The sequence below is a fragment of the Trachurus japonicus genome, chromosome 24 (assembly GCF_045865225.1).
Source record: "Trachurus japonicus isolate A0001 chromosome 24, Traja_1.0".
NCBI classification, from domain to species: Eukaryota; Metazoa; Chordata; class Actinopteri; order Carangiformes; family Carangidae; genus Trachurus; species Trachurus japonicus.
In genome coordinates, this window is record NC_140930.1 from 29,597,387 (window position 1) to 29,610,830 (window position 13,444).

The window sequence follows — 13,444 nt, forward strand, 5'->3', positions numbered from 1 at the left end:
GTGGCTATACACCACCAAAAGGTGTGGCCTACTAGCCTATCTTGTGGACATGCATTATCACAATGCTCCAACCACACCAAAGCCAGAGCGAGTCATTTCATCCTTTCCCAACAGATGGAAAATCTGCTCTGTAGTGTCGTCTGCTGCCACATCCGTCACTATATGATTCAGTGTTTGTTTTTGACAACTGATGAAGCACATGAATGCCTCGTCCCAAAACACTTGTCTGTGGCACACCATCACAATGTGAATGACTTAATAAGTAGACCATCAATTCACCCTACTTAGCCCTAATGCAATACCCTCAGGGAGTCTTTTGTTTATGCTGGTTGCCAATTTGGTCCTGCATCATCCAGTGAATACTCAAAATAAATAAACTGTTGAATTCATCTTATCAGATATCTTTATAATCCTTCAGTTGAGTTTTATACGCCTTTTTTCACTTTTAAATCTTTAATATCATACAGCACTAGAATCTTTTTGAAGTAGACACCAACTGACATAAGCGGAGGCTCTAAAAGGCTCTTGTATTATCAATGCTACTTTTACATAACTTGGGCTACATTTAAATACAAACTCTGCAGCTATAAAGTTCAAGTCATTTATATGAATGGTAGAAGCAAGAGGGATTCTCACACAAAACCTCCTCTAGAGCAGAAAACACAGGACTGCTACAGCACCACTATGCCAGCCTGGACACATATGCATGTTGTGTGTTGTGTCTGGTCGAGCTCAGTCGGAGAGTTTCTAGTGTCAACACAGGAAAATGTCAGGATGAAGTCACCGCTTGGCACCCGAGCGTAGGGCACCTCTCCTTTAAGACCAGGGCACACGGGCATTGTTGCAGGGCCAGCTGCATGGGCAGGTTTTTTTTTTGTTTTTTTTGCAGCAGCAGATCATCCTTGGACTAACAACTAGGGTAAAAATAGACTGTTCTAAAGGAAATAATACATTTGTAATGAATAAAACACAGTAGGTTAAGACTTTGGACTGAGAGGAAAGTACCTCTTTATCCCCAACCAAAAAAAAAAATCACCAAATCCAGCCACTTGCAGTGTTTTGCCAGGCGGTGCAGCTCCATTTATAGCACAGGATCGGTTGACCAGATGGCGGCTGCCTGGTGGAGATGACCAACTTCACAGCCACAGCCAAAATTTACCACCATTTGATTTAACTGCCATCCTGTCTGTCTTTGACACTGCCACTGTGTAATGAGGCAAACTGCAGCCCGTTTAACACTGAAGTTGTTGCTGCAAAAAAAAAAAAAAGCAGGGAAAAAAGCTAGCAAATATGCAAAACTGCACTTTCTTTCCATGCATTTTTCTTTTTTCCTTACTGCCTGCTGTATTATTAATTTGCCTAGTTGATCCAGGGCAATGATTTGCTCCTGCTCTGCCTCAGAGTGTTGTTTCTTTCAGGGCTTTAGAGGACAAGCAGGCCAGCCAGGCATGCTCCGGCAGCGAGCTGGGCCTCTGCGCCAGATAAAAAAGGTGAGTTGTTCACATTCCTGCTTCATGCACAAACCAAACCCCCGATGTCACACACACATGCACTCACAGTCCTTTTGCACAAATGATTGAGTTATTTGTGTGTGTGTGTGTGTGTGTGTGTGTGTGTGTGTGTGTGTGTGTGTGTGTGTGTGTGTGTGTGTGTGGTCCTCCTGCCTCCTGTGTGTTGTTTTTTCTATCCTTGCTTTAAGCAGGGGAGTGGAAAAGTTACAAAACTCTAAACCCAAACTCCTCTCGTCATTATAAACTAATCAAACCTCTGGGTGCAGCAGATGGTAACAACAAAACACCACTGTAATACTTTAAAACAATGCATATCTGATACAGACGGTCACAGAGATAATCAGCAGGCTTTCACCTACACACCCATAAAAAAAAAAGAAAAAGGAAAACAAACTGACATGCAAAGTAGTTGTGAAAAGCAAGCTGAACTCAAGAGGGCTGGTGCAATGACAGAAATGCATCTACAGTACTTTATGTAAGAGACAGCGCATTTACATGAGAATAAATAGTGGCTTGGTGGTTTTGACATCTTCATGAGATCTTTCCTGGATCCATGTCAAAACCTAAAGTGGCTCTCGCTTAAGATCTTCCCCACTAAAAGTTACTAGTTATTGCCATCTGCATATATGGTTTCTCCCCCTCACTGTCAACTTTGTACCACTTGTTTTTAATTGTTTACAACTTATCTGTTTTTGTCCTCTGTTGTGTGTCTTGTAACCCCAGCATGGTGCCATGTAACATGCTTTTCCAAAACACATAAAACACATTTAATTACACAGGAATAAAGTGGCCCTTGCTTTTAGTTTTTAGGGAGGGTTTTTGAGTGAGAAGAGAGCAGGCCAGCAGAGCCCCACTACTACTATAAAAGGAATGTGATGGGGAAGGGAGGGCCACTGCACCACCAACATTATGAGCCTTATAGCCTATCATCTTACCTAAAAGACAGGGAGGCTGAATGCACAGGCCAAACAAGAGGAAATAAATTATTAAACTAATAATAATACAATTTAGAAAAGCTTCCTTACCCCAATCCAAAAACTCCAGGATGTTTTTCTCTCTCCTGAGCGGGGAGTTGTTGCACTCATCGTAGAGGCAGACCAGGATATCCAGCAGGGTTTCCACACTCAGACACTGGCCATTGGAGTGAACCGGCCCGTCCAGGATCAGCTTCTCCAGCTTCTTCAAACGCACCTCTCCCGACATTATTCCGGCTTGTTGGTTTTTGAAGTAATGATGATGGAGGAGGTGAAGGGAGGAGGAGGAGGAGGGGGTGAGCAAACACCTCCTCGGCCTGTTAGTTAGCGCAGAGGGGCCTGTGTAGAAGTTTTCTCACCTTGAATAACGTCTCGGAAAAAAAATAACCAAACTTTGAATAAGATGGCAAAAAAAACCGGAGCTAATTCCACATCAAAACCGACCTATTCATGACCGCCCTCCCGAGATCCAGTATCTAGGATGAGGATGAGACATGTAGCACTTCCCCATGTTATAATACCTATCCCCACAGGGTGCATAAGAAAAGAAGTAGTCACAATTACAGACCCTGGTTTGCCCTGGGCCGGCTGAATTTGATGAAATCCCCCCCACCGTTGGCTGGAACTTTCTGGTTTTCCACTGTGTTTGGGGGAAAAATGAAAAAAAAAAAAAAAAATCGAGTCGATGCGGTTCAGCAGATCCCCCTGAGTTGTTGTGGCTGATCTATGGGATTCTCCATTCTTGCAGCAACCCCAAAAAAAATGCAAGGCAGATCTGCAATGCTACAAAGCCCCAGCGCCCCTCCTCTGCTCCAGGAATGGCAGGGCGACAGGCTTAGTTAGCAGCCTGCTAGGTTAGCTGTGGAGCTAGCCAGCGGAGCTAACGTTAACGCTACTTTTCTCCGTCCCTAAATGCCATCATTCCCCCCTTTTCCCCCCTAAAGAGTTGATATATAACGCACACAGTGTCAACGCAGCTTAACCGAATTCGGCTCGTTTCGACGGCGTGGGTATTTTTTTCATCCAAATGGAAAATATCTCCTTGTTTTCCCAACTCAGAGCTGGCAGATATGTTCTTTAAATCCCATTCTTCGTCCCAGGAACCGAATGTCTTTTTAGTTTCTTCACAGTTCAGAACGACGGTTAGTTCGAGAGTTCCAACAGAACAGCCCCCTCTAAGTTAGCCGTTAGAAACGCGGGTCCTTGTTGAAGGTTACAGCAGGATCTCGCTTCATGTCAAAAGGAAAAAGCTGTAGTCTGGTCTTCCTTAGTCCAAATACGGGACACAGCCTAAATTCCCCCCCCTCTCTGTCCTTTCCTTAGCGTTGCCTGCCTCCGCCGCCGGTCGGTCGCTTCTTGCCGTGTCTGCACAGTCAAAGCTACCAGCAGCTTGCAGCCAGAGACTTTTCCATAGCGGAGACAAGCAAGTAGACAGCGCTGTCCGTAACGTCGCGCTGAATTGTGGGAAGTAGGGCTCGGCCGTAAAATATGAATGAGTTACAAATGGACCCCTAGCTCGCGACGCTGCCACCACACGTTGAATAAAAAGCACTTATAGACCTTTGTGAATTCAGTTACAGCTTTTATACCTAACGATAAATGCAATGACTTCGACAAAGTATGTTGCGACGACGGCAAAGGTCGAATGTCTACAAAATATTATGGATATTTTCCAAGTTTCACGCATGCGCAAAGTCCTGAATCCACACAGCCGCCATCTTTGCCGTGCTTCCCTGTGAACCGGCCGGCTCCCCTCACAGCCAGCGGCCAATCTTCATGCGTTGTAGTATTTCCGGTTGCTGCTGCAGGCAAAATCCCAGATCATCATCATGGCGCCCGTCACAGCATCTGCTGTGCGGAGGGAGGAGGGGGCGTGTGGTTGGTCATGATGATGGTGGTGGTGGTGGTGGGGGCTGTCAATATTGTGAATGGAAACTGCGGGCTGTCTGTCGGTCTGCTGGTGGCGTGGTGCGGGGAGGACATATTTTCTCCAGACTGGAATAACAATGAGTGCTGTCCCTTTAACTGGCTGCCAAACACTGGAGAACAGAGGACGGTGTGCGTCAGGAGGAACCTGTGCTGAGAGCTGGTGTGCTGGTGTTGCTGGTGGTGGTGGTGGCTGTTGCAGTGGACCACATTCACACAACCTTGACTTTGTTTCCCCGTGCCATGCGCCGATGCAAATGAATAAACTTGCAAATTCCGACATATTGTGGCAGGTTATGGTAGTCTGGCTCCAAGTGACTCATGAAACGTGTCTATTTTTGTAATAATGGCACTGCATAGCCCACATGTCTGCACTGATGGCTGACTGCATCTAATGAATTGCATCAGATCTTCTCAGACAGCATCAGAAATATGGAGCACCTTAAATAAAACCAAAAAAAGAAAAAAAATCTCTTTGGGCCTTTTGATTGCAGGGTCACAGCATCTAAGTGTGTCAGGCTTGTCCAAGAGAGGCTTGAAGCTAAGGGCAGACTAACTATAGACCAGCCTGTAGGCTAGAACAGGGTTTTCTGATGACTCTGATGTCTGTTGAATTCCCACAGAAAGACCGAGTCAGACTTTCACAGGCACAGGTCTGTACATCAGAATTAAACAGATCCATACAGTAGCTGAGTCACATAGATGGTCCTCAGTCAACCAAGCCATTACTTATTGTCTGTTTTGCTGAGAGTTCCTTTTTTTTTTATCTTACCTTACTGTCTAACATTATCTTTTATGTAGCCTATAAGCATCCAATGTAATTACATAGGCCTACCTCATTATAGGAGCAGTATGTCAAAAGTGATATGCAACAATAAAAATCCAAGTATTCAATAGCTAAAACACTCATGTTTGTTGCTTTGTGTAGTTTAACATTGTGTCACTTTGAACTCATTATCATCTCTTGTTTGGAAATGTCCCGTCCTTTTGAAGCGTGTGGCTCCTATCGCTGCTCAGAGTACATCTGTTAATGATTAACAGCCCTCATAGCACAGAGCTGGATCTTAGGGGGTATAAGCCAGAGATATAGGAACCTTGTGTGTGTCTGCACTGCAAACCAGTACAGGCCAACATTACATAAAATGCCTGTATAGTTCAGAAAATATTCAAATGGCTTCTCGCTGCAGTCCTTTCCCGTGCCAGGGAGAAGAAAAGGCACAAAGAGATACTGTGATGAGATGAGAACACACAGAACGACTTAGCATGCAAGATGTGTCCAATAAAATAGATTTTGATGCTGACCAAGATGTAATTCGAAGCATACTGTGTTGGCATGAGTGTTTATCAGAACCAGGACATGACTACATACATATATATTCTACGATGTGTAACCACCATGAGATGATTGATTGTGCTGGGTTTGGAAATATCCTGTGTGTAAAAGTGTGTGAGCAACAGCACGTAACAACATAACAACACCAGTAAAAAGCAAAAAGTGTCTCTGCTCTTTCTCGGTTTCCCAACATTTATGACTCCATGTCTGTCCCATGTGTGGCTAAGCAGAACCAGGTCACCTTATCACAGAGCAGCAAAGTTTTTCACTGCTGAACATGTTTTTTATTTGCTTTTGCTCAATCACAATTGTGAACAAGTATAAGACATAATATTTCACTTACCTAACCAAGATAAAATCCAAAAGGCTTAACAGTTGTGTGATTTGGAGGCCTAACGGTTCATGAATTAAAAATGCATGAATTGAAATTGCAAGGAGAAATGGGACTAAATGCTACATCTACATACATATATATTATTTATATTACTGATCTATTATCGTCTCTGCCCTCCCCCACTCTGACACTTCTTGAATCATTAACTGTTTTGAGATGTCAGTCATCCTGAGTGTGTAAAAATGGCTAATCACATCTATTGCCACACAGCTGATTGAAATATATTGTATACAATTATATATTTTAACATTTTGACTTATAAATCCGGACTGGGATAATACCCACTTAATAAATATAGGTGATCAATATCAGTGATAATTGTTGATTATCATGACAGTAGTAGATGGGATTCAGTATCTGTTTTGACTGACAACAGGGGGACTTCCAACACACACTTTATATATGTAAAATAAAATGTACAACAAACTACACATATTTGTATTGTTTAAAATGCAGAATCTTTTAAATGAAGTGAAAATATGCATTGAAATACATTAAAACACAATAAAAGGGGAAAAGAAGTGCATTAAAATAGAAACAACATTTTAAAAAAGTGATTAAATGAAACACAAATGGAAAAAAAGATGCAAAACAGATACCAAGTAATACACGTGATACAAATTCAGTGGATGTAAATCTCAGAAGATGATTGTGAAATGACGGTATCATTGATTCAAGTCCCGACAGTGGTTTCTGGTTTGGGAAGACGACCGTTAATTCAATACAAGTGTGATTTCACTGGCACAGAATTTCAGTAGAAATACTTTTGTTTAGGGTGGATGTTCCTGTTTATAGTACCAGCTGCCTGAATAACACTACAATAGCGCCCTCTGCTGTAGACATGGCCTTCCCACAACTGTTCTATAAAATCTGATGTTTCTGTAGGTAACTGCAGCTTCATTCAACTCTATATACAGACCTGACAGTTCAGAGGGAAAGCCAACATAAAGAGTGTAAGTAAGGAGCTGGGTCACCACGCACTCAGGTTGGCTTACTTAAGTTGTGATGATGGTAGTGAAGAGAGCTAACACATCCATATGAAGGCTCTGTGGATGGAGACTCTCAGATCTCTCCTTTAATTTCTCAGTCACAGAAATGATCATACATCATGGCCCACTGAGCTTCTGCTGCAGCCTATATTGTTTTGGGCTTTCATTCAAAAAATCACGTTCCAATACCCTGCACACCAAAAAAAAAAAAAAAATCTCCCCTGTCCATTAATTAGTTGATCAAAAATATTTATTGTTAGTCCTATCTAATCATGTCTGATCCTATTTGGTTAAGTCTACACTGCTGGGATTTAACTCTCTCGTCTCTGGGCTGATTGGCCTGTCATTATGTGTGAAATGCAATTAGACTGTCCTGTACTTTGTCTACACATGGAGGCCATTGAGCAATAATTGTGTTGTCCTTGCACAGGTCTAGCGCTTTCACCTTCTGACAGACTGATCAATGATTATTGGCAGGCAGGCTCGATGGATCTGATCCAGACTCACTCTGTATGGTTTGGAGCCCAGCACACACACACACATACACACACGCACGCACACAAAAGAGGCTTGTATGGGTCATTAAGGTGCAAAGTAGAGCAGCTCATTCCACCAAATATTTGATGTTAGGCTCAAGCAGGCAATAGTTAGATCAGGAAGTTGCTGACAATACGGCTATGTGAATAATGAGGAATTTACAGTGCCCACCAACACAAGTTCAATATTGACTTTGTGGAGCAGGCAGCAGCTCCGCCTCGCTCCCAGGGAGACGTCTGTAATGAGATGCTGTGATATGATGTGCAAACCTCGCGGAAAACACAGCAACTCCACAGCAGCTCTTCTGTCTCCCGTGGGCATTTGAAGTCGGCCCTCTACAAACAGCAGTTTCTCCAAGCAAAGGGGATTTCATGTTTCACAAATGGAAGGGAATGACCTATAAATTGGACTGCTTTTGAATGCAAATGGCTTGGATGTTAATTAACACCTGTGTTGTTGATTGTGGGAGCTTGTTGGCCTTTGATTGAAAAGAAATGGCACCTAGAGGCATCAGATGTGGCTTTGAACTAAGCAACTTGGCTTTGATTGGCAATGGGAAGGAAGAAAGACTGAGAAATATCACACAAAGGGCATCTTAATTTCCCGAATTAGGGGTTGTAATGTGAGGCCAGGAGGGCAGCGCGGGCCGATGTGTTTGAGGCTGTGGAGAACAGGCCTCTGGCTGGACTGGACAATAGCTGAGCCCTGAATTTACATGTCTGCAACGATGATTCTTCTGACATCAGACAATCTGATAGAGCTGTGGATGTTGGGTCAGGGTCAGCTTTGAAAATGAGTCTGAGTAGAGGACGAAACTGAAGAAAAAAATGATTTCTTGTTATAAATTGTGCACAAATGTTGACTTACTTATCAGTGGTAAAAAAAAACAACACCTACATTCATGTTACATAAGTTAAATATAAATGTGATTTCCTGCTCCTGGATCCCTTTTCATTGTCTGTAGGGGGAACAACAGACAGATTTAGGTTAACTCTGACTATTTCCCTGTTTATTAGTGTTTCATTAATTGCTGTACTCATCATACAAACTAATTCTAACAAAATTAACGATGAAAACAACTTCATTTTGTCATAATATATTAACCATTTGAAAATCTGTAATAATAAATCATAAACATAAAGAAATTGCAGAAATAAATACAAGGCAGATGCGTTTAGTGAATAACTCAGTTGTAAGAGTTGAATTAAAAACCTGCAAAAATGAAAACAACAGCAACAGCATGATATCTTTAAAAAAATATAGATATATTAAATGTGCAGTGGCCTATAACTAACAAGTGAAGGCTATACATAACTATATTTTTCATGCCGTGGTGAGAGATCTGTCAGTGCTACAATCTGTGTTTTGCACTGTACAGGGATGTGATGGTGTGGCCTCGGGTCTCCGGCACTAATTAATAATTTGTCTGTTTGTTTGTGAGCTGCAGGCAGCGGCCGGAGCGAGCAGGGTCTGGCAGTCATCTGTCATTTGCTCTTCCTGTGTGTCCCTTCAGTCTGTCTGACATCTCTAAGCAAACACAGCCCAATACACAACCCCAGGCAGGGCCTTGTGGGCAGCCAGTGAGAGCAGCCCTCTTCTAATGTTTGTGTGACAAAAAAGGCAAGGCAAATCCTCGCAATGGAATCAGATAATCACCAACCTGTGAAGAGCCTGCCCCAATCCACATCCACGCCGGCCCCCCCGGCCCTCGGATTAACTGTCTGTTTGGCTAATAATTTTAATCTGCTGGAGAGGGCCAAGAATGGGTGACAGGGCTCGGAATAAACATCTAATCCTCTGACCCCCTCCTCCTCCTCCCTGCAGATCTCTGCTCCACTTCCTCCTCGACCCCCTGTTCATACACTTGTACCGTGCTGAACAGACAGGATGGCATGCAGGTTTTTTAGTCCTGATCCTCTATACCTTTTACTGGACACACACACACAAAAAAAATGGCTCTCCAGCCCAGCGGGGCAGAAATAAGCCCACTGTGTGACAGACTGTTGCCAGACTGACATCGTCCAGAGGAATGTACACATCAGAGTGTGGGGTGTGTGTGTGTAGACAAGGGTGCTACTGAGGAGAGGGCACTTCAGGTTCACAGGGTCAAGAGATGTCTGTCTGGAGCGCATGTGTAGCAGCAGTGAACACCATCCCTGGAAAACCATCTAAATCTGAAGAAATAAAAGTGTCAAGACAAATAAAACTCTTGGTTCATGCAGCTAAATATATACAGACAGATACTAATATGCATTCACAGACTCCTCAGAGACAGTCTGATGTATTAGAAAATAGGGTGGGACAAATGGGTTTCTGAAATGCTGATATGAAAATGTTTATATTTGACACTTCTGTCAGAAAATCTGATGGTTGATTTTTTAGTTTCCCTAAAATCATTTTTGATCAGAGAGGATCTCAAAAATAGCATTCAAACCACCTTATACCTATTTTACTTTTATATATGGTTAAGCAATTTTCTAAATACATAAAGTACATAAAGAAACCATGAATTAATTAATTAATCCTCTGATTTATTCAGCCCATAAAGAAGCAGATCTCAGATGCTCACTGTGGCATCACATGGAAACAGAGGCCACCAACATGAAGCATAGTTTTTAGTGGAACTATGGTGAAATTACACCTCCACAATACGGATGGCACTCGAGTCTAATTGTTGCTGTTTGAAGTATGGCCACTTAGATATCCTGTTTAGGATGGGGCTGAATTGTCGCACCTTTGTTCTGATAAGGGTCCCTGCCCCCATCGACAAAGTGCGAACGACTGGGAGGGCCGCAGCAATATAAGGGGCCAGTGAAGTGTCGGCGGGACACTGTCTATCTCTGGGTGACTTCTGCTACTAAGGTGACTCTCTAATCATGGATTTCCTCCGCGCTTGTGTCCTGTGCACCGCTCTCCTGGGTCTCGCCAAGGCTTTTACGCATCAGGATATGAAGGACGCGCTGCTGGAGAAGCTGGGCTTGGATGAAGTTCCCAAAATCCACAAACGGGATCTGGAGAACCTGGTTGTCCCGGCGCATATTAGAAACAAGTACTTGTCCATGCTGAAGATGCACCACAGCAGGAGACGCAGATCTCTGCCCAGCCTGGCGGGCATCCTGAGAGGAATCCCCGGTAATGCAGGTAAAGATGCTCTCTCTCTCTATTTTTTTTTTTTGAATACATATAACATGTAATTTGTAGGAATTGATGTGAAAATAGCTTTGACACTTTGAAGTACACGTTGCGTAATTGTGTGTCAGTGCGCAAAAGCAGCTTTACGCACCAGATTCCCTTTAGAAAAACACCAACATTTAAAGATCCTCGAGAAAGAAAGTCAACTCAAACCTCTGATTTGCTTTGTGCTTTAGATATCTCCGGGGAGTATGTGTACTCTGACACCACTCGGTATCGCATGGTGTTCGACATGGAGGGGAGGATCCCGGATAACAGCGAGGTGACCATGGCGGAGCTGAAGCTCTACCAGCGGGTCAACTACCACAAGCGCTTCGCCGTGGAGAAGAAGAGCCACCGGGCCGTGGGGAACGCCCGGGTCAGCATCTACTGGGTGGAGGTGCTGCCCAACGGATCCAACAGGACATCGCTGGTCGACTCCAGGTAATGGACCATTTCCTCATACAGTCAGAGAGAGGCGACAGTGGGTTATCTTAACCATAATTCAATTGCAATTCTCATCCTCCTTTAATTAATCGTCCTTATCTTTCGTGTTTCACAGGTTGATCCCCATTCACGAGACCGGCTGGAAGAGCTTTGATGTGACCCAGGCGGTGCACTATTGGTCCAAGACGCAGCAGAAGACACCTATGCACCTGGAGGTGTGGATCGAGGGCGAGAGACCTGGCAGCTACGCGGCAGAGATGGCCAAGAGTGTCCACTTTACCACCCAGGAGCAGACGGACAACACCTTGGGAAAGCCCGAGCTCATCCTCTACACACTCAACCTCGAAGAGTACGGGTAAGGGCGCGAGCTTTTGATATACAGGATATTGTATCAGTGTGACAATTAGCCCATATCCTCCTTTTTTGTGTCTTACCTGTCACCATTTGCATTCATTAGTAGAGTGGTTGTAGAGTGGCACAGGGGCGTTAGTTGGTTAGAGAAAGAGCACATCCACTTTATTTAGGTGTTAGTCACATATCAGTGTTTTATATCCGAAGTCAATGTCACTGAAGAGAGTACAGTTTATTTACCTTTGGAAAAAAGAAGTGTTATAATGTGAAAGTTTGTCAGACAGGGGTGTAGCTAAGATATTCTGGGGCCTCCGAATTCATGTCCCCCCCCCCCCCACAGCCTCCTCCTTTCCTGAAACATGTCATCTAAATTTCCTCATCGTTTTCCTCCTCAGTTCCCGTGGCGACTGCGACCTCAACCAGAACAAAGACACCTGCTGCAGGGAACAGTATTTCATCAACTTCCGCGCGCTCACCTGGACGCAGTACTGGATCATCGAGCCGGCCGGTTACCAGGCCTTCAGGTGCACCGGAGGCTGCAAGCAGCCCAAGCGCAACTACGGCTACGGCGAGCGGAGGTGCACCGTGTCCGAGAGCGCCCCCCTGCCCATCATGTACCTGGTGAAGAAGGGCGACTACACCGAGATCGAAGTGGCCGAGTTCCCCAACATGATCGTCGAGAGGTGTGCGTGCACAATGGACAACTTGTCCGTAGTATGAAGTCACGGAAAACAGCTGTAGCGGTCCTATAATCGCCGACTGCCACCAGGTGTTATGGGAAACTACGGTGTCTTTTCATTGGGGTGTTGATATATTTAATGGTTTTCAGCAACACGTCTAGTACTTCCTATTTAAATGGACATTTACCAGGAGTTTCCCAAACAACAGGCAGAGCCGCTGCCATCAAACTCCTGCTCCTTCCACAAGCACTTTTTTTTATATAACTTGTAAATTTGATCTTTTTTTATTTTGAATTTGTATGAGTTGTGTCTAATCTGCAGCAGTCATTCAAATTCTGTCTGATGTGTTATATTTTCAAGCTGTACATAATATGAATGAGTTTATGTTTGAAAAATAAAATATTTTGTTTCACATAAAGTTTCCCTGGCGTCCCTCCTCCCTTCTATCTGTCTGGGCCCATTCATACGTAGTTTACATACAGCTGCCTTCCCCTCTTTATTTACACATAGAAAATAGTGAAGCAGAGCAAATAATTTGCCTAATGACTTATAACACTTGTCGCAATGAGGCCACGCTGTCATTGACAACGACTGGCGGCGATTTATTTGCAGTGGGAAGGAGCTACACGGCCACATACGGAGAAACATGAAGTCAATCCACATTAAGGCTCCTTGTGTGTTTACATCAGGCTTAGACCGGGCCAAACGTTGCTAATCAGGGTCAATACCTAACGCGCTGTTTGCTGTCTGAGTGGGGGGCCTCATTCACTAATATGCTGCTGACGGAGGTAAACGTGCTGCCCTGCCACAGACAGGCAGCTGTCTGTCTGGGAGGAGGGAAGTGGATTCCCATGCATACACCTCCAGCAGCAGCAGCAGCAGCAGCAGCAGCAGGAGGTATGAGTATGGAGGGGTTGCAGGTGGTGCTGTCAGGAAGCATGAATGTCAAAAAGGCCATGCATACTGCTCATTTACTTAACTCATGCAGAGCCTTTAAAAAAAGTGCATCACCACCCCCCCACCCTCCCCTTTCCTGTATATGCACTTTGCACTTTCCACTCTGCATTTTACTTTTTTACCCCAGTATCATTGGCTATTTATTGTCATTCTCAATTTTATTATTTACTATTT

The 13,444-nt window shown here is 44.0% G+C and overlaps 2 protein-coding genes across 12 annotated transcripts in view; one reads left to right on the top strand and one right to left on the bottom strand.

Moving 5' to 3' along the window:
* Positions 1-4,209, bottom strand: part of cdc42bpab (CDC42 binding protein kinase alpha (DMPK-like) b) — a 90,745-nt gene extending 86,536 nt beyond the window's left edge. For 10 of the 11 annotated variants that reach the window (XM_085770788.1, XM_085770780.1, XM_085770789.1 and 7 more), the window contains exon 1: positions 2,537-3,918. In XM_085770788.1, coding sequence (XP_085626914.1) covers positions 2,537-2,714 — 178 coding nt within the window. In that variant the 5' untranslated portion in view covers positions 2,715-3,918. Of the gene's footprint in view, positions 1-2,536 lie in introns of all 11 variants that reach the window. The other variant, XM_085770786.1, reaches the window with a different exon arrangement.
* A 6,193-nt stretch (positions 4,210-10,402) lies between these two features.
* lft1 (lefty1) lies at positions 10,403-12,731 on the top strand. Its single transcript, XM_085770523.1, has 4 exons — positions 10,403-10,805; positions 11,033-11,279; positions 11,398-11,637; positions 12,029-12,731. Exons 1-4 carry the CDS (start codon positions 10,541-10,543, stop codon positions 12,351-12,353), a joined length of 1,077 nt encoding a protein of 358 aa, XP_085626649.1. The 5' UTR covers positions 10,403-10,540; the 3' UTR covers positions 12,354-12,731.
* The last annotated feature ends 713 nt before the right edge of the window (positions 12,732-13,444 follow it).